The 19,561-nt window shown below is 37.5% G+C and overlaps 2 protein-coding genes across 2 annotated transcripts; both read left to right on the top strand.

Annotated features, from left to right (window-relative positions):
* Positions 1–5,027: 5,027 nt before the first annotated feature.
* On the top strand, positions 5,028–9,466 carry LOC113314420. The gene is made up of 12 exons (XM_026563217.1): positions 5,028–5,407; positions 5,506–5,570; positions 5,943–6,015; positions 6,182–6,200; positions 7,079–7,198; positions 7,410–7,479; positions 8,100–8,143; positions 8,279–8,320; positions 8,556–8,615; positions 8,754–8,821; positions 8,984–9,041; positions 9,190–9,466. Exons 1-12 carry the CDS (start codon positions 5,127–5,129, stop codon positions 9,277–9,279), a joined length of 990 nt encoding a protein of 329 aa, XP_026419002.1. The 5' UTR covers positions 5,028–5,126; the 3' UTR covers positions 9,280–9,466.
* A 3,880-nt stretch (positions 9,467–13,346) lies between these two features.
* On the top strand, positions 13,347–15,319 carry LOC113313413 (alpha carbonic anhydrase 1, chloroplastic-like). The gene is made up of 6 exons (XM_026562181.1): positions 13,347–13,614; positions 13,751–14,073; positions 14,155–14,261; positions 14,380–14,482; positions 14,590–14,772; positions 14,875–15,319. The coding sequence occupies exons 1-6, from the start codon at positions 13,530–13,532 to the stop codon at positions 15,019–15,021; spliced, it is 948 nt and encodes a 315-aa protein (XP_026417966.1). The 5' UTR covers positions 13,347–13,529; the 3' UTR covers positions 15,022–15,319.
* The last annotated feature ends 4,242 nt before the right edge of the window (positions 15,320–19,561 follow it).

Below are 19,561 nucleotides of genomic sequence, written 5' to 3'. Positions count from 1 at the left end.
GTCTCGGACTAGGATAGAAAAGTGTAGTTGAGCTCAATGACTTCATGGAGATTCATCATACAACGACGAAGATCTATACAAGGAACCGTGGAACTTCATCAACAAAAAGGTATGTGGAGACTTGAACTTATCTATCACTCAAAAGTCTATCTCTTCTATCTCCTACTTCTTATGAGACAAAAGTCGTATGCTATATAGACTAGATCATACACATTTCACATTTCGCGCTGAGCATTCATTGCTTATCTTTTATCTCGAAATCGTGTGTTGGTAAAGGGTTTCGCTTTGATCAAGTTTATCTTCACCTAGTGACGAAAGTCATGAAAAGTTTCAATCACTTTGAGAATTGCTTTGACGTGAATCGGTCTGTGAATAACGGCTACATAGCGTCCTCTGAGAATGTCTCAATGATTGAAATGAGAGTTTAGATTACATAACCATGTATTCCTTGAACCGAAGTTTTCGAACTTTGTTGATCAAGAGAAATCGGGAGGATTGTGGAATTGGCTTGTCAAGTCCGCGAACCTAGTTCGCAGACTCAGTCCGCGAACTGTCGGAAGTTCTCGACTGAGAATTTCTGCTGGGATTTTTCAAATACTCGTTTGTGTGTTAAGTCCGTGAACTCAGTTTTCGAACCCAGTCCGCGAACTGGCGGAAGTTCTCTTTCCGAGAATTTCTGTTGAGTTTGGAAAACTCAACCGATTAACTTAAGTCCGCGAACTTGTTTGTGAACTTAAGAGGTTATGATCTAAAGATGTGCTTTGAACATGAAACATTAAATTACTAAGGAATGCTTTATGCAAACCGTGGCTATAATTTTCATGAGCCGATTCAATCGAATCGAATCATCTTTGCCTCAATTGTGTCTTGTGTAGTTACATAAGATCTCATAACAATTGAATAACTCTTTAACTAGTTCATTTGAGTCAATTGAACTAGTTATGGTGAAGAAGAACAAGGTTAATATGAAATGCTCATATGGTTAACCTTTTGGGTTATTATGTTGAACCGACATACACGTACACGTTTGGGCATGGTTTTCACGAACCCAGTAAACGTCTACCCAAGTGTGTATGACAAGCTAAGTTCTCGATCTAACAGTTGAGAAATATTAGCTTGAATCTAAATCAGGTTTTCATCTAATGGTGAATATGGATTGCTTTTTAACTAAGGCAAAACCCTGATTTGAAGGCTATATAAAGGAGACATCTAGCATTGTGCAAAACTAATCCCCACACGTCTGTGTGATACTAGTGCGCTCGCTAGAGTCGATTCTCCTTTAACCTTTGGTTTTCTTCTCTAAAACCAGGTTAACGACTTAAAGACTTCATTGGGATTATGAAGCCAGACCGATACTACTATTATCGTAGTTGTGTGATCTGATCTTGCATCTTCTATCGTACGAGTACAATCGATTGATTGGCTTGAGATCGTGAGAGTTCTCCAATAGGCAAGATAAAGAAATCACAAACATCTTCGTCTCACTGTTTGTGATTCCTCGACAAACCGCCTGTGTAGTCCGGAAGGATTGTAGAGAGGTGATTGAGTAATCTAGGCTGTTCTTCGATAATATAACACCGGATTATCAATTGGTTCATGTTCACCTTGATTTTATATCTTAAAACGGTACAAAACCTAGGGTTTATCTGTGGGAGACAGATTTATCCTTTGATAGACTTTTCTGTGTGAGATAGATCTGTTTATTATCAAGTCTGTGATTTTGGGTTGCAGCAACTCTTGGTTGTGGGTGAGATCAGCTAAGGGAATCAAGTGCGTAGTATCCTGCTGGGATCAGAGGCGTAGGAGTACAACTGTACATTGGATCGGTGGGAGACTGATTGGGGTTCAACTATAGTCCAGTCCGAAGTTAGCTTGGAGTAGGCTAGTGTCTGTAGCGGCTTAATACAATGTGTATTCAATCTGGACTAGGTCCCGGGGTTTTTCTGCATTTGCGGTTTCCTCGTAAACAAAACTTCTGGTGTCTGTGTTATTTCTTTTCCACATTATATTTTATATAATTTAAATAATATAGGGTGTGCTTTAAGATCATCAATTGGAAATCCAACCTTTGGTTGTTGATTGATATTGATTGATCCTTGGACATTGGTCTTTGGTATCGTCCAAGTATTCCTTGTATTTGATAAAGACTCGCTATTGTTTTTAGCTTGAGTAAAAATCAAATCAAGAGAGAGATATTAACTCCTTGAGATACTTTTATCTAGATTGAGTCTGACTGTCTAGTTGATTCTCTAGCAAAGTATTTCGGAGTTAGTCCATACAGATTGCTAAGCGAAATACTGGGTGGTGTTGTTAGACCCCCGCTTTTTCACCATCTAACGGTGGAGAGATATTTATTTGGTTTTAAGCAAACTTAGCTTGAATTTTAAAATCAGGTTTTCATCTAATGGTGAATATTGATTGCTTTGTTTCAAAGTTATCAAATGCTGATTTGAAGATTATAAGGGAGAACTCTAGCAACTGGAAAACCTAATCCCCACACCTCCTGTGTGATACTAGTTGAGTACTAGAGTCGATTCTCCTTTAACCTAGGTTTTTCCTAAATCCATTATAGGTTGACTTGAAGACTTCATTGGGATTTTGAAGGCAGACCCAACTATTTTCTCCGTAGTTGCGTGTTCTGATCTTACTTGTTTTATCGTATTGAGTACTATCTTTTCGAAGATTGACTCGAGATTTATCCCCGATAGGTAAGATATAAAAAGTAATCACAAAGCTCTTCTTCTCATTCTTTTTGATTCCACAATAACTTGTTCTACTACCATATAGTTAAGTTATTGTGAGGTGATTGATATTTCTAGGTTGTTCTTTGGGAATATCAGACCAGATTATCAATTGGTTCATGTTCACCTTGATTTATCAAAAGACGAAATAAAAACTTCGTAGGTAATTATGTGGGAGATAGATTTACCTATATGAATAGACTTTTATGTGGGAGACAGATTTGTTTATCAAGTTTTCGACTTTGGGTCGTAGTAACTCTTAGTTGTGGGTGAGATTAGCTAAGGGAATCAAGTGCGTAGAATCCTGCTGGGATTCAGAGGCGTAAGGAACGCGACTGTACATTAATCGGTGTGAGACTTGGTTGGAGATCAACTACATTCCAGTCCTAAGTTAACTTGTAGTAGGCTAGTTTCTGTAGCGGCTTAATACAGTGTGGTGTTCAAAACTGGACTAGGTCCCGGGGTTTTCTGCATTTGCGGTTTCCTCGTTAACAAAACTTTTGGTGTCTGTGTTATTTCTTTTCTGTATTATATTTTTTTTTTATATAATTGAAATATCACAGGTTGTGCGTAGTTCAATCAAATTGTAAATCCGACCTTTGGTTGTTGATTGAAATTGACACTTGAACATTGGTTTTTGATACCGTTCAAGTTATTTCTCATATCTATCGGGCTCACAGATTTCTATCTGTTCGATTGCAGATTGTATTGAGAAATTGAGATATAACTCTTGGATGTATTTTCTTGATTAAGTCTGGCTGTCTAGTTGATTCTCTTGGAATTATATTGGAGTTAGTCCATACAGATTGCCGAACGAAATATTGGGTGTGGTTGTTAGACTCCCGCTTTTCATGATCGATACGTTATGTTTGGTTATGAAACTTTATAGGATGCAAAAGCTTGTGCCGTAAAGGTAATAAGTCTAACTCTAAGATTGTATATGTTATTTTAATTTAATTATGATTTTTTTAGGATCTCAAGAAATCATTCTGAAACTAAAAAATCGGAAGGTGAAGTTTTTCCCATTGGATAGAGAACATGAAGCAGCGGTCGCTTTGGTAGAATCTTCGGGGTTATATCCTGAAATAGAATTTGCACATAAGACTTATGATACTGTTATTGTTTGTGGATTTAGGGAAAGATTCTGGCCTGAAACCATGACTTTTTATCTCATGTTCGACGAAATGGCTATCACTCCAGATGATGCTCACCAAATCACCGGTCTTGCTTTGGGTGGAAAAGTTATACCTGATGGTTTCAACAACTCTATTTCTTTTGAAGATCTTTATTCCTTTGTAAAAGATTGTCTTGAGTGGGACAAAGATGAAACACGGAAAAAATACGTGTCTTAAGAAGCACCAAGCCTTAACCTCATCAAGCTCGAGCTTCTGAGGTTGAGGCATTCATCCCAAGTTGAGACGCTCGTCTCAACTTGAGACAAGCTAGGAAAACCTCAAAATGTATTGTTCGCATATTTGCGTATCCCATTGCGGGGTAGGAATCAGAAAATCCGTTCATTGTCTTTGCTCTAAATAGGTAATCAACTCGGAAAATTTCCTACCAAACAACTAAGGTTGTAATTGATAGAAGTTAACTTCATGGAATTAGCCATCTTTCCATCGAAATGATGTGTTTCAATCGTCTAATCAAAGATCTATTTTTATGGAATTGTAAAAAGAAAAACATGGTCTAAAATATGTTTTAAACTTAAATGCATGGAATTTCATGAAAAGTCTTTCCTTGCCTCCCCCAGAAAACTGATTCCATCAGTGACAGAATTAGGGGGTGGCTCGGGATACTCCGGCCAGCCCAAAATTTCTAATTACAACCTAAAAACGTTTTTCCAAAAGTAATATTTGTGGGAATTTCTTTTAGCCCATCTTAACATTTGATTTTTAGCCCTATGTATATTGGTTTAGTCATTCTTAATGAATCGAGATAAAAACAACAACAAAACCCTCCCCTCACCATTTTTTTGATTTTTGTGGTTCCCAGTGGGTCCCATCCTTCGGGAGTTTAGCAGGGTCTATGTTTGGTGTGAAGCCGTTTTTTCGTGTTGTTTTTATCTCAATTCATTAAGACTTTTTGATATTGGTTTACGTTTACCCACCTAGATATTCGGTCCTGAGGCGCTGGATTCCATGAAACGCAGTTTACAGTGGAATTGTTTCCTTTCCCACTTATCAAATACAGTCTGAAAGAAGAAAAAAAAAGAAAAAAAAAAAAAAAAACTTAGGAAGAATACGCGCGGGAATTATTACAGGGTAAAAGGGACATTTTTCAGCGATCAGTCTCAACCACAAACACTTCCCTACTCTCCGTAGTCCACAAGGAAGAGCTTCAATCTCTTTGAATCGCTAGTTCCAAGAACATTTGCCTGAAAAGATGGCAGGCATTGTCAATTTCAGACCAACACCAGTTATTCGACCATCTTTAGCTCCAGGAAAACCTCTGAATCGTGTCTCTTTTAAGATTTCTGCAGAGATTAAAGAAACATCACAAAACCTCGGGGTTTCTTCTACTTCATCTCCTACAATAAAACCCCCTCCTAATTTTAAACCCCCAAAACCCACACGATTTGCGATACGTCCTGATAGGATTCTCGACGTCTTGACGGCTTCTCTCGGCTTGATATTTCGCCTTGGTACTGGAATTTTCGTGTCCGGGTATATCACAAAACCTCTGTCTATTAGTTTGTTTTCAAATTTATTTGGGTTCATAATGTGTAGAGTTAAATTCCTTCCGTTTGGTTGTATATTGTTAGGTATTCAGCATCCTTTGTATCTAGAAATGAGATCCCACCGGGCGACTATGCATTTGAAATCGGAGGTAAAAATATACCGTCGATTGTTAGTAATCCTTATCTTTTTCTTGGATATTTGCTTGGCTTTTTACAATATACTGAAAAAAAAGGACCTGTCTTTTTATTCCACCTTGCCTGGCTTTGTAAGCTTTTAATTGAGGATATTTGGAAATGTTGTTTGTACGTGTGCCATGTGAAAAGGCTATAAATGTGTAGTTTTTAGAGAAGTATAGTCTGGCTTCAAGCTTCAATTGTGTGTCAAATAGCAATTTATAGTGCATAATTGCTTCTAAGTTCCATCATTTACTGGATTTATAACTCGAAATTAGACATTTTATGACTTTCAATAAGGAAAAGGTCTGCATTAATTTCCTAATTACTGTTGAACTTTTTACTAGGTGTTACGGTGAAAGAAACTTCAAAATTAGGTCCTCGTCCAGAGAAACCTATTGAGATCTATGAATTTGAGGGGTACATTCTTAACCTCCTTTCGGACCATATTATTTGAAATTGAATTGGTGAAGAATCATGAATTTAAACCACTTTTCCTACACGACTGTCTCTTGGTAAAATAAGACTAAATTCTTATGTTGTTTGCTTCACGTATGGAAAATCGTGGATCATGTGCAAACTTCAGCTGTCCATTCTGTAAGAAGGTAACTAACTCAAAATCTCTCTCTATTAGTGTGTATATCAATAGATATGTATAAATACAGTTATACACATGTGGAACATAGACATCAATGTTCTCATTCAACCATCAGGGGTTGTCTTTCACTGCACCACCTTATTTAACAGAAAAGATTGCTTGTTGTACTCGTCACTGGATGTTGAGTTATCGGGCTGATTTGGATAATTATGGTGAGCCGGACAGTAGTCACATGGTTGTCGGGCCGATTTTCACTGCACCACCTTATTTAACAGAAAAGATTGCTTGTTGTACACGTCACTGGATGTTGAGTTGTCGGGCTGATTTGGCAATTATGGTGAGCCGGAAATCTCAAACTAAGGCCATATGACATTAGTCACATGGTTGTTGGGCTGATTTTCACCGCACCACCTTATTTAACAGAATAGATTGCTTGTTGTACTCGTCGCTGGATGTTGAGTAGTTGGGCTGATTTTGATAATTATGGTGAGCCGGAAATATCAAACTACGGCCATATGACATTGGTCACATGGTTGACCAGTCGATCAATCTGGACTGATGATATTCTGATTACAACATTCTCTTTTGGTTTTCATGTTTTTATGTTCCTTTTACCTTCATAGGCAGAAATACATAAGCTGGCCAAGATGAATAGTTATGTAGGAACTGAAATAATATTGGCCAAATTAAAACATAATAGAGAACGTTACTGAACTAACTAGAAAGATTGATGTTGCATCTGGTGAGTCTGTTTGGAGGATTATAACATTATTAGCTGTTTAAGCTAAGATATAGCCATATATACTCTGGTAATTGTAATTGTTTTGTTGATTTACCGCATAACCTCTGTCTCTGGCATGGACTAACTTTTTTATTTCTGAACAGGTTAGGGAAATTGTGAGTGTGTTGGATCTTGATGTCTTGTACTATCCTTGTCCAATGAATGGTCCAAACTTCCGTCCCAAGGTTGCTCAAATGGGTGGAAAGAAGCAGTTCCCTTACATGGTATAATAGCATTCCCTTATCTGTTGTCATGAAATAGAGCTATCAAAATATATTTACTGCACCTTTTCTTGAACCAACCACTGTCAGTTTCTGTCCTGTTGATCTTAAAAACCCTTTCATAGCACCAATCAATGCCCTGCTAACTTCATTATATGCAAATAAGATGCCAAGTGAATTAGACCTCTAAGTCTAAACTTCACCATTTCTGCAGGTTGATCCAAACACAGGTGTTGCAATGTATGAATCAGACAGCATCATTAAATATTTGGCTGAGAAATATGGTACCATGGCTTTTTCCCATCCATCTTCTAACTTCTCGTTGTCTATATTAAATTTTTTGTTTACCTCATTGACTTTTATGGCATATCGAAGCTAGTACTTGTATCCGACACTGGTGGACATGTCAGTTCATATTGCAGTCTTCATTATCCACTTGCGCTGCACAGAACCTAAAGAAAATGAAACGAGTCTAATTTATTTTAACTTTCTATAAATCGCACATCCAATTTTTTAGCTATATCAGTTTTGTTACTTAAAGCATGTCTAATGTATCTTCTCCTGGTCCACCTGTCTTGCTCTTAACCTATATCTAGGCATCCTGAACCACGGTTCATTTGAGGTTGCTTTCTTGCACATACCTTACTTGTTGTGGACATTGACACTCGTACCTCTACCATTGTTTCTTAGAATGACAAGTAGTTTGGAGTAATCCGTTAGAACTTGGCAAAACCCCTGTGCAGCATAATTTCTTGGACATTTCGTTGCTCTGTGCTCTGACTTCTGAGTTTTGTTTGTTTTGGAGGCACTCTATGTTGCATGAATTTATGCCTTGCTTTTGTCCCTGCTACCCATTAGTCTCTTATACAAGTTATACTTACACCTTACTGTCTTTATTTGTTAGGTGATGGAACTGTTCCTCTTTCATTGTCACTTGGACTATTAACCGTAAGCATTTGGCTTTACTGCTCACTTTTAACCTTGTAGAACGGTGCATCTTCTTTCTAATTTTTGTCATCCTCATATTTCACAAGGATGATTCTTTCATTATCATTAAACATTTCTTTGGTGATTTGATTGCAGACTTTAACTGAGGGATTTGCTATGATCGGTCGTATGGGGAAGGTAAACTACTTCAAATTTTGCACATTTTCTTTTTCATACAAAAATGTATTGAGTATAGTTTTGAATTTATCATCCCAAAAATATTAATCGACTTGGAATACTACGAGAGGAGTCTAGGTCTTATCTTGTTTGGTGTCCTCGTGGAGTTTATTCCAGGATAATCAAATCCTTTTACTCTCTGAATTCCTCTTAATAAATCTTTGACCAAGCAATGCTGTTTATATCTTTTTATCAGGGAAGTTCATATACTCCTTCAAAACTGCCTCCTAAACCTCTTGAGTTGTGGGCGTATGAGGTTAGTTCTAAGAAGTAAAATTTAAGATATATGACTATGAGATGTAATTTAGTTTCTCAGAAAGTTCTTTGTTCCTTTACTGCATCAAAGTTAGAATCTTCTGATTTTCACCTAATTATGATATTATCTGTTTCTCAGCCTTCTCCCTTCTGCAAAGTTGTACGCGAAGTCTTAGTTGAGTTGGAGATACCACACATACTACACAGGTAATTTTTGTACTGCTTTATGTCAGTTAACAAGAAAAGAAAAAAAAAAGACTGCCTGTCTCAAGATTTATGGGCATTTGGTATCATTTTGATCGTTTCACTCTAATCTGAGCTCCGTATTAACCATTTCGGTGATTTTGCTATAAAAATTTCACATTGCAGCTGTGCTCGTGGAAGTCCTAAGCGACAAATACTTTTTAAGAAGGCAGGACATTTTCAGGTATTTTCTTAATATCCTACTGTTACCCGTCAGAGTTCATGTTTGTTCAGTTTGTATATTCTGTATGATACTTCCATCTTAGTTTTAATATCCTACTGTTATATACGTGAAAAACAAATACCGCTAATTGACACAATTTACTTAACAGGTACCTTACTTGGAAGACCCCAATACAGGAGTGGAAATGTTTGAAAGTGCAGAAATTGTAGATTATCTCAGGGCAACTTATGTAAGTTAAGCTTAACAAATGCCTGCTTTGTATTTTTCTTACGTATACCATAGCTTATACTTGTATGTATTTTAGGTTGTACTAGTAACCAAGCATGTTCTTTCTGTATCATTCATATATCAGAGGCTTGTTACAGCAAATGTATATGTAACCTTACAATTTTCTTAATTGAGTAACACTTTCTTATCTTATGCCAGAGTTGGTAGACATCCATCGAAGTTCTTATTTTTACTAACATCGTACAAAGACATATGTATACTTGTTTGAGAACTTAGACGAGTCCGAGGAAGAATAACTAAACATAGATTATAATGGAGAATAGAATTGTGGAGACAAATTTACTTGTTAAGCCATTTAGCTTCAAATTTTGAATCATCGCAGGAATGAATTATTGTATTTTGTGGTTTGTCAATTTATGTTCCTGAGGAAACGTCACGAATTCACAAGTTAGATACATTTCAACTCCATTTGAAAAAAGCAGGAATCGTCTGAAAACTAAAGAAGAATCTGGAGAACAAACGGGGCGGTGGTGCTTGTTTAAAGATGACTAGAGAGCTTTTATGCGGCTACTCGGTAGGCCTACCGAATGGCTTTTGACTCTGGACGAAAATTGGAGGCAGTGGGGTTTCCACTTATGCAGGTGAAACCTATTTCGTTCACCTATAGTGACCAAATACCTACCCTATAGTCATTTTTGTTTTTGGTGAAGGATGCGTGTGGACTCCTGGGCTCCCCTAAAGTTTACTGAGTGATGAGTTCAGGTGACGACATGAACCATAAGGTTCTCACGCAAACATGCTTACAGCCATAGATGCAGAGTAGTCTACAAAGCTAGCTTTATTCGCCAAACAATTAAAAAGAGGGGATAAAGTAGGATGACGATTGCATGCATAAAATGGATCCAAACATTCCTCTCCAATTATTTTTAGAATTATTTCTCTTTGTTTGTTTCCAATCATCGGTAATATTTGAAATTGGAAACTAGATTCAACGGCCGAGGATGACTTAACCAAATTTACTTAACATATCCCATGGAATATCCATCCACCAAAGGTAGAGACTAGAGAGAAGAGGCAAAGCAACCAAGGAGTCGATTGTCTCCTAACAAAGAATGCCCCTCGATCAAAAATAAAATAAAAAAGTAGAATCTGTGATCACCTAAAATTCCTTGTGATCATGCCAAGAAAATGCCATTCACTTTGCAAAATTATGGTCCTCACATTGTGGAGATGGATGGATAATCGTGTTGATCTTCTGTCCCAGCCTCCTCTGGATAGCCAGCCAATCAGTAGTCATCAAATGGGAGTTGCAACTGGTCTCAAGTCTGTCGGATCCCTATCAATTTAAAGTTGTTTCCACCATTACTGTTTATCGATTTGTTTTGGGCCAGAATTTTATCTCATCGCAATCTTATTTACCTTTTTCTGAAAAGTTTTTAGGACATTGCAGTGATCAACTACAAAATATCGTGAAACTTATCTCATGGACATCTTCTGCAACCTCCTAAAAACCCTTTATGCTCTTTTGTTTGTCATTTTTCATTTTGTTTTCTTCTTCATGTTTAGAATTTTCTTTTTATCTTCAGAAAATCTAGTCTAGTATATGCTTATTAAGATTTACATTGTATTCTAGTGTGCTCTAGGCTATTTTCGCTACCTAGTGGTCTTGTTTGCCTAATCTAGTGTGCTCTAGGCTATTTTGCATCTCCTGAACCATCTTTCTGATGGGAAACAAACAAGTGCCTAGTCTAGAACTGTACCTTTTGGCATCAATTCCTGTACATTTCCAACAAGTCCAGGCCTCACCAAGAAATACTCTGAAACAAGAAACCGTGGGGATCTAAGGGCTATGCTCCTTTCGGGTCTAGCGCACCATTTGGAGTTTCACCACAAAATCAAATTACTGCATCCACCGCTGTGCTTTCATAAATTTGTGCAAGAACAGTGTTGCATGTGAAGGTCAGATGCGTGTCTCATAACTGACCATTCTTAGTGAATGTGGACCCTCAGCAACATATTATGACACTGGGCCATGTTCGATGCTGAAGTGGAGTATTACCCAGGAGGTGGGTATTTGTCTGTCTGTCATAATATAATTTATTTAAGATTCTAAAAATAAATAATTAGAAAAAGTTAATTTATCTTTTGATCGATAGAATTTAGTGCTAAAAGAGAGGACATTGATATGATCCCCAGTAACTTTACCATTTTGTCATCAGAAAAGGTGATTTTCGACTCTAATTTGATTTGCACGAGGAATATGGGATCGAAAGCTTGGTGTTCAGCTGAGTTATTTAGGTCGAAGCCATGCAAATACTGCTTGTTTTTATTAGGGACGGGTTAGCAAATCAAAGCTGCATATTTGCATATACTGCAGTTTGGAACAGGTGAGCACGACAAGTCTAATACACGGCCAAACTGTCTGCTCTTTGCAGTAGGTAGTGGCAGGCCCAAGATCATTTAGTGGCTTTGTCTCATTTTCAAAAGTAAGGACATTAAGAGGGGGTGGTTTTGCAAATTATACGATCAAAAGGCAGCCCCTTCCACTTTTAGGGCTGCCCCATCCCATCCCTCCATCAGGTAGGGGGGGCAATCATGCATTTCGCGACTGCTTACTAATTACGAAACTCTTTAGGGACCGAAATTTGATCTAGGACCCTCCTTGTGGTCTATTGGCGAACTCAGCCTTGCTGTGCATAGTTAGCCATTTCAGCTTTTAGAGTTTGCACGCATATCTCAGTTGTCACCAGCAACAGAAATGAAAAAGCTAGTAGTTTAGCTGATGCTTAGCTAGCCCTCAGCCTCCACCAAGCTAAGATTTGTGAGAGAATTTTTGCCCAAATTTTTTTTATGACTTATGGAGGAGCCAATGAAATGTGAGAGACGATCTTTGAATGATGACATTAATGATCTGAGTTCAAAACTCATTAGCACCAACTAAATTCTTAATCATTTAAGAAAAGAAAAATGTCGAGGAATTGTTTTCCTCGCTGTTCCCTATTTTTTTACCAGGGGCATTACATTTTTTATTTAGAATGTTTTTTCTCTAAATAGTGCTGATGATGTTGGAGTCTTGCAACAATGGAAGAAACGTCAGATGTATCAAACAATAAATATAAAGAACCGTATCAAACAACTCTACCACGAACAAATTGATGATGGCAGAATCACAGGTTCAACAAACTGTCTTTAACACATTAGTTCGCGGGTATACTCTAAAGTAATGCTAAACCCCAACGTGCGAAGATGTGTCCAGGATAAGACTGCCCGATATAACTTGTATTAACACAATACAAGTGACCCACTCTTAAACTCAGCAACGGGGATGGAAGTAAAACGCCGCACGAAAATAAAAGCAAGAAGATGAAGAAAAGTAGACCTAGAGATGGTCGCTGCTTGTGTGTTTTGAAAAGAGATTTTCGAGTTGTATTTATAGGAAAATTAACTTGCAAATCAAGTTAGGTTTAGGTTTTTTCTTATAAAACGAGTGTTGTTTCTTGTAAAACAATTAAACACAAAAAATGAATTTTTTCCATAAATAAAATTCTTAAATAAATTATTTATCAAGTTAAAAACTTGCAAAAAAATAATTTCAAATAGACACGGACTTGGTGCTTGGTACACGCGCATGGGCATAGGTCGAAACATGTATTTTTCGTCAGAACCCGCTCCACCCACATTGTTTTACAACATATCCATGAGAACATGGTAATATAGTGGAGCACCTCTTTAGTTTTCCACAATGTGGGATTAAAGGTTCCATTTCATTCATTCAAAAATGAGTGAGTATCCTTAGACCCTTAGATCATGAGATCAAACCACACCAAAATCAAAAAATCATTTATTAAATAACTCATTTTCTCCGGCAGATGATACTTGCTTGTAATTTAAGTGCGCAGTAAGTTTTGCCGTTTAAAAGGACTCCCTGAATTACCGTACAATGGTAATGGCCTTGGTAATAAATAACATCATAAATGAAGGGTTTCAAACTAAAAATGCAAGGATTACTCAATGAACCTTTGAAACACAAACCAAGAGGGAAATGCGGGGTCTATATATAGTCCATGAAACATATAGATAGAGGTACAGAGATTTACTAGGGAAAAACTTCCATTTTATAGAGAGAAAAAAAATGAGAGACTAATTAGAAAACTCAAGGCATCACCACAACTTTTCGTAACCTATAAATATATAACTATTTCCTTATCATTTTCTCTTTAATATCATTCTTGTTCATAGTTGATAATATCCCACCAAGAAATGGAGAAGACAATGAAATTTGATTTAAAAACCATCTTTTTCCCTGCCCTCATTGCAGTTCTATGTGCTGCAACCTTAACTGAACGTAAGAAAATCTCTGCTACAAACTTTCGGTATTCGCATTATTTTCGTTCAGTCATTGCATAATTAATCATTTCCTCGTAATTTCTTCCTTTCTGCTCTTGAATATAACTTTTTTTTTGGTTTTTCTATGTATACAGAGACTTTTCCTTGGAAGTTTGATTTTGATTTAGATTTTGGGTCTCGAATAAATCCGTCGATTCCATCAACACCATCGACTCCATCAACCCCGTCAGGATCAAGAGGATGGGCCGGACATTTGAATTTTAGTTACAGTGGCGCCATGGGGCCAGACAAATGGGGAATTTTGAATCCAGCATTCAGGACGTGTGCGAATGGGAAAGCACAATCTCCTATAAACATTGTGACGAAAGATTGTGTGTCTAATACAAAATTAGGACCACTGGTTAGAGAATTCAGCTCCACCAGTGGTACTTTAATCAACAATGGCTATAACATCGGGGTATTTTCCTTCCTTCAAAACTTCACTGATAAAGATTTTCAATTATAGATTAAGTGCTTAATAAATTTGTTGTTTACGTAGTTGGAATATTCAAATGGATGTGGAAGCGCCATGTTAGATGGGAAGAAATTCACCCTGAAATCGATGCATTGGCATTCACCATCTGAGCATACCATTGACGGAACTCGGTATATACACAATTTTATTTTCCTTCTTTTGATTATAACTTAGATACGAAAGGTTGGTAGAGGACCTGAAATCCACATCTCTTCTTTTGATTAACACTAAGTGCATAATCATATTCAGTTTCCCTCTGGAGCTTCATCTGGTTCATGCATCGGCACAAGGGAGTATATCAGTTGTATCAATCCTTTACCAATACGGCAAACCCGACCCGATTCTCACTGAGGTACATAAAGATATTGGAAGATGCATCATTGCTAAATTTGTGGAAATATTGGTCGTTTGCATGACAATTTACTTTCGCTAATTTTTGTTTTTCTGTCTGTCATGTAGCTTAAGAGCACTATAGATCAACTGGAAGGGATACAATGCGCTCCCACAGAGGAAGTTTATCTTCCAGTAGGTGTCCTAAAGAGCAAGTTCCTAAATCCCCAAACCAGGAAGTACTACAGATATATTGGTTCTCTTACGGTCCCTCCGTGTCATGAAAACATTATCTGGAACATACTTGGAACGGTATTTTACACATTTCATATAATCACGTACTTCAAGATTGACATGCTAGTAATGCAACAAAAAAACTATAACGTAGAAAATCTTTCGTGTGGATAAATGCAGGTTAGACAAGTATCCAAGGAACAGGTAGATGCCATAAAAGCACCACTGGCTGGCACTTGCAAAGACAACTCTAGGCCAACGCAGCCACTCAACGGGAGAAAAGTGGTTCTATATGATGAACATAAACCCGAAGATATAGAAAATTAAAGAGAAACCTAAATATTGCTAATATATGTTGTGTATGTATGATCATAATGAGTCTATGATCTTCTTTAAAACACAACTTGATGCATCCATTCTGCCTTTTAATGTTAATGTCCTGAAGTGTATTGTCTAGCTTTAGTAAATAAGAAGTTTTGATCCCAACACCTCTGGTTGTTTTGTGGATTAATTGGTATAATGTAACTACTAATTAGGTATGTTAACTAGCTATATGAAATAAGTAACCAGTGTGGTCAATTTCGTCTGATGCGCCTGTTTTTATATATTACTTTGTTCACGTGAATCATTTCAGCAGTTTCTCGCTTAACAATTTGTTCATCTGGTAACGTTTCCATCAACCCCACAAAAATTGAGGATAGTTTCTATTACTTTTGTAAGAAACTTGAACTTCGGTTGCGCATCAAGAACTATCCAGTGAGTGACCGAAGTTCAGAACACGGCAACTTACGCCGGATTGGGTTCAATCCCGTAGGTACAGTTTTCTGGTCAATGATCACCTTGCCATTTGAAAAATAAAAATAAATAAATAAGAAAAATCACCTTTACTATGCTGGCGTTTAAGTGCAATGAAAAATTAAAAAAATTAACATGGTTGCTGGGCTTTTATAATTGGTATAGCGCTGGCATCATAGCTGCAATACCAATCTTTGCCCAAGATGCAACTCCGCACCAGAAACGTCCGAATACATGCTTATTCACTGCCCGATAGCAACATCCACTTGGACAAGCCTTTCAAACCGCATATCATCAAACCATCGCCAAGACAACAACCAATTTTTTACCGTGACATCTCAAACAACAATATCACAAATGCTCCAAAATCAGGGAAATACATCTTCTATCACAGCACGTTGTTTTCTATTCTGGTCACTCTGGACAACGTGAAATGAACTCGTGTTCAATCAAGCACCTTCCTCTATCACAGATATTATGGAAATAGCTCTAGCGCAACAACATGAATTTGAATGGGCTCTAACGATATCCCCTCCAGTTCTCCCGGGAGAACCGCCACCTCAAACTTTTACAAACATAACCAGAACAACCATAACAATTCAGGTAGGTTGGTGCAACCCAGCACCAGATTGGCTCAAAATCAACACTGATGGAGCGGCTAGAGGCCACCCAGGTATGGCGGGAGCAGGTTTCATTTGCAGGAACTCGAATGCGCAAACAATAATGACTCTTGCTCAACCGTTAGGACTTACCTCGGTGCTCACAACGGAAACATGGGCAACTGTTTTAGCAACCAGAACCGCCACGGAAAGAGGATGGTCTAAAGTGTTATTTGAGGCAGATTCTGAAAGTCTCATACACTTCATTAGAACTCCAACAGAGGCCCCTTGGTATATATCAGAAATGGTAGCAGAAATTAAACACCGGATGCGTCAAATACCTTGTTGTGCTATTCAACACACTTATAGAAAAGGAAACCAAGCAGCGGATGGTCTAGCGAACTATGCGGCGGACGGTAGCCAAGCTGGAAACTATTCAACCTCAATATGGGACCTGGCGAACCCGACTTTTTTTAACCATATTATGTTAAGCGATTCTAGGGGAATCACATTCCCTCGTGTAATAACAGTTTAATTGCTTTTATAATATTTGCATGCTTCAAAAAAAAAAAATCATGTCTGCAATAGCAAGAATGATTTTTTGTGCACTAGCCAAAAGAGGAGGGGGACTACTTTGTGATAGGAATGTCCACCCTACATTCTAAGGGATTTCCTAAAATATTATGAAAGACTAATCTACTCTTATCCTAATTAAGGTTATAACTAATCCTAATAACCCACTAATTTAACCACTACCCACTAATCTAACCCACTAAATTAAAACCTAAAATCAGTTTCAAAACCCTTCTTTTCTTTTCTTCTTCATCTTCTTCTCTTCTTTTCCTCTTCTTCGTAGACATCGACGTTAATCGTCGATTCAAAAAATTTCCATCGTCGATTAATCAATCTTTATAAACAATGCGTTCTAAGCAGACACCAAGAATTCTAGGATTGAGTCCGGGATTGGCAGATATAGCGAATCTCCCAAATCAATTTCAAATTGATAAATAACTTCAAGCAAAGTTGAGAGACCAAATCAAGCATCCAACAACAACCAAGAAGTCCGATTTGAGTAAAATTAAAATCCGCGGGTAATTTCCTTCATACCCTTTCCTTTTAATACAGTGTAAATTTCGGCTAGGAGAAACTTTGAAAACCCTATATTTTGCGTAACCGAACTTTCAATATGAAGAACAGTTCTGCAAATTAAGAATTTTTAGATAACTGAACTATATAGTACGGTAAGCTCGCAAAATTTTTTTGCGTAACCAAACTCCTTCTTTATATGAAAAATTTGAGTTCGGCGTAGTCGATAAATTTATATAGGTAACCGAACTTTGATAAAATATAGTTCGGTTACTTCGCAATTTCTAGGGGGTAACCGAACTTTGATCTGTCAGCACCAAACTTTTAGTTCGGTGACTTCGCAACTTATACCAGATAACCGAACTTTAGTCTGTCAACATTTTGTGTTTGATGTAATCCCATGTTCAATTTTATTTGATAAGACAATATTCTGTTTAGCTAATAATGCGGTTTTCATTCATTTGGAACAAAGGAAAAAGATCTAATCCCCACCTAGATGAAGATTTGAGAACTCCCACCCCTCGTGGTAGAATACATTTGGATTTCCGAAACCGTGGTACTAAAAATGCTAAACATGGAGGGGGATCGTTACAGGAAGTGAACCAAGAGAATGTTCGTAATGTAATCCAAGATGTCAATCAAGAGGTGATGGAGAATACAATTGACAATGTTATTGAAGAAGGGAATGATGATGAATAAGAGAAAGGAAATGAATACCAAGGAAATGAAGAGGTTTAACAACAAAGAGAACACGTTGAAAATGTAGAGGAAGAAGAACAAGGACATGGAAAAAAAAGGAGAAGGACAAGAGGAAGAAGAGGGAGAGGATGAAGAGGAGGAAGAGGAAGATGAGGAGAAAGAGGAAGAAGAGCAAGAAATTGTTCATGTTAACGAGAAAAAGAAGTCTAAGCCGCCTTGTGCTAGATACTCACATATTCCCCCTGATAATTTGTGTTTGTCACCAGTGAACCCAACTTATGGTACTCCAAATGATGGAGGGGAAACATTGTTTAGCTACAAACACTAATAGGCTGCGAAGATCTATGCGAAAAAGGTATTCTTTAAGTTCATTCTTAACTATCAAAACGATTTTTTTTGGGACATGTTTTGTCAAGTATTAATAGTGTTATGATCTTTTCGTAGGATCATAATAATGCAGTTCGTCTTATTCATCGTCAAAAGGCGTCCAAATGGGATCTTTCTTTGGAGTGTGATGAGTTTCAAGCGAAGGTTAAAGAACGTGTGTTATGGAGAGCTATTGAGTACGCACATGTGGAATTTGACGTTGTTGTCGTATCCGTATTTCTCTCAAGGCATTATCCCGAGACATATACAATGCATCTTCCATTTGGCGATATGGGAATTATTCCCGATGATTGCAAGAGAATCACCGGCTTACCAGTGGAAGGTAAATGTCTTCGAGAAGGCTACAACCCCTCGATGCGTTATGAAGCTCTTGAAGAATTGGCTCTAAAATGTCTAGGATGGGATGCAAGAAAGGCTCAATGTGAGTTTAGACGTTCTGTGAGGTCCCCTAAACGTGGCAATGAGTATAATCCAAGAGATGAAAATGGAGCATTGAAGAAGATGATGAAGAAATTCAAGTTGGTAAAGTTGAAGGAAGCATTTGAAGGGACAAGAAATAAGGTTAGGAATGGAAAGTTGGTGATGGACCAGGAGACCCTTAGGCATTATGTCACCTCTTATTGGTTATATCAGCTAGGAACTGTCATTTTCCCCGACACTTCTGGAAATAGGGTGGATGCACATTATCTACAACTTTTGGAGAATCTTGATGAGATGAAAAAATACTCTTGGGCCACTGGGGTGCTTGCTTTTGTTCTAGGAAAGATGAGCAAAGGGTAGAGGATTTTTTTTGCTAGAAAAAAGAATTTCATTACTTAATGAGAGTTGACAAAATTTTGGAGAAAATATGGACAGTTATTTCCATCCCATTCTCCTGACACATTTCCAACTCTGTTGTGCTTCGCCGCTATGTCTGCCGCACCATTATAAGATCTTTTGACATGTTTGAATCTAATCAAATGAATATCCTTTAAAAGAAATAATCAATCATCTAGGATTGAGCATGAAGACCAACTAGTTTGGCCTCTGACTTTATTAAGATATGCCACTACATTTTTGGCATCACTGACTAAGTAGACATCTTGAAGATTCCTTTCCTTGATCCATTTAGCAGCTTCTAGAAGAGCACCACTTTCAGCATCTTCAAGGCTTGATTTCATTCCAGAGGATAATTTGCACCCTTTGAATTCACCTGCATTATTCATAGCAACAATTCCAATTCCAGCAGTGTAAGTATCTTTATCAAAAGAGGCATCACAATATAAAATTAAATTATCTTGTGAGATTTGTTGCAAGAAGTT

Source organism: Papaver somniferum, chromosome 9 (genome assembly GCF_003573695.1).
Source record: "Papaver somniferum cultivar HN1 chromosome 9, ASM357369v1, whole genome shotgun sequence".
In the NCBI taxonomy this organism is placed as follows: domain Eukaryota; kingdom Viridiplantae; phylum Streptophyta; class Magnoliopsida; order Ranunculales; family Papaveraceae; genus Papaver; species Papaver somniferum.
This window is presented reverse-complemented; position numbering and strand designations above follow the sequence as displayed.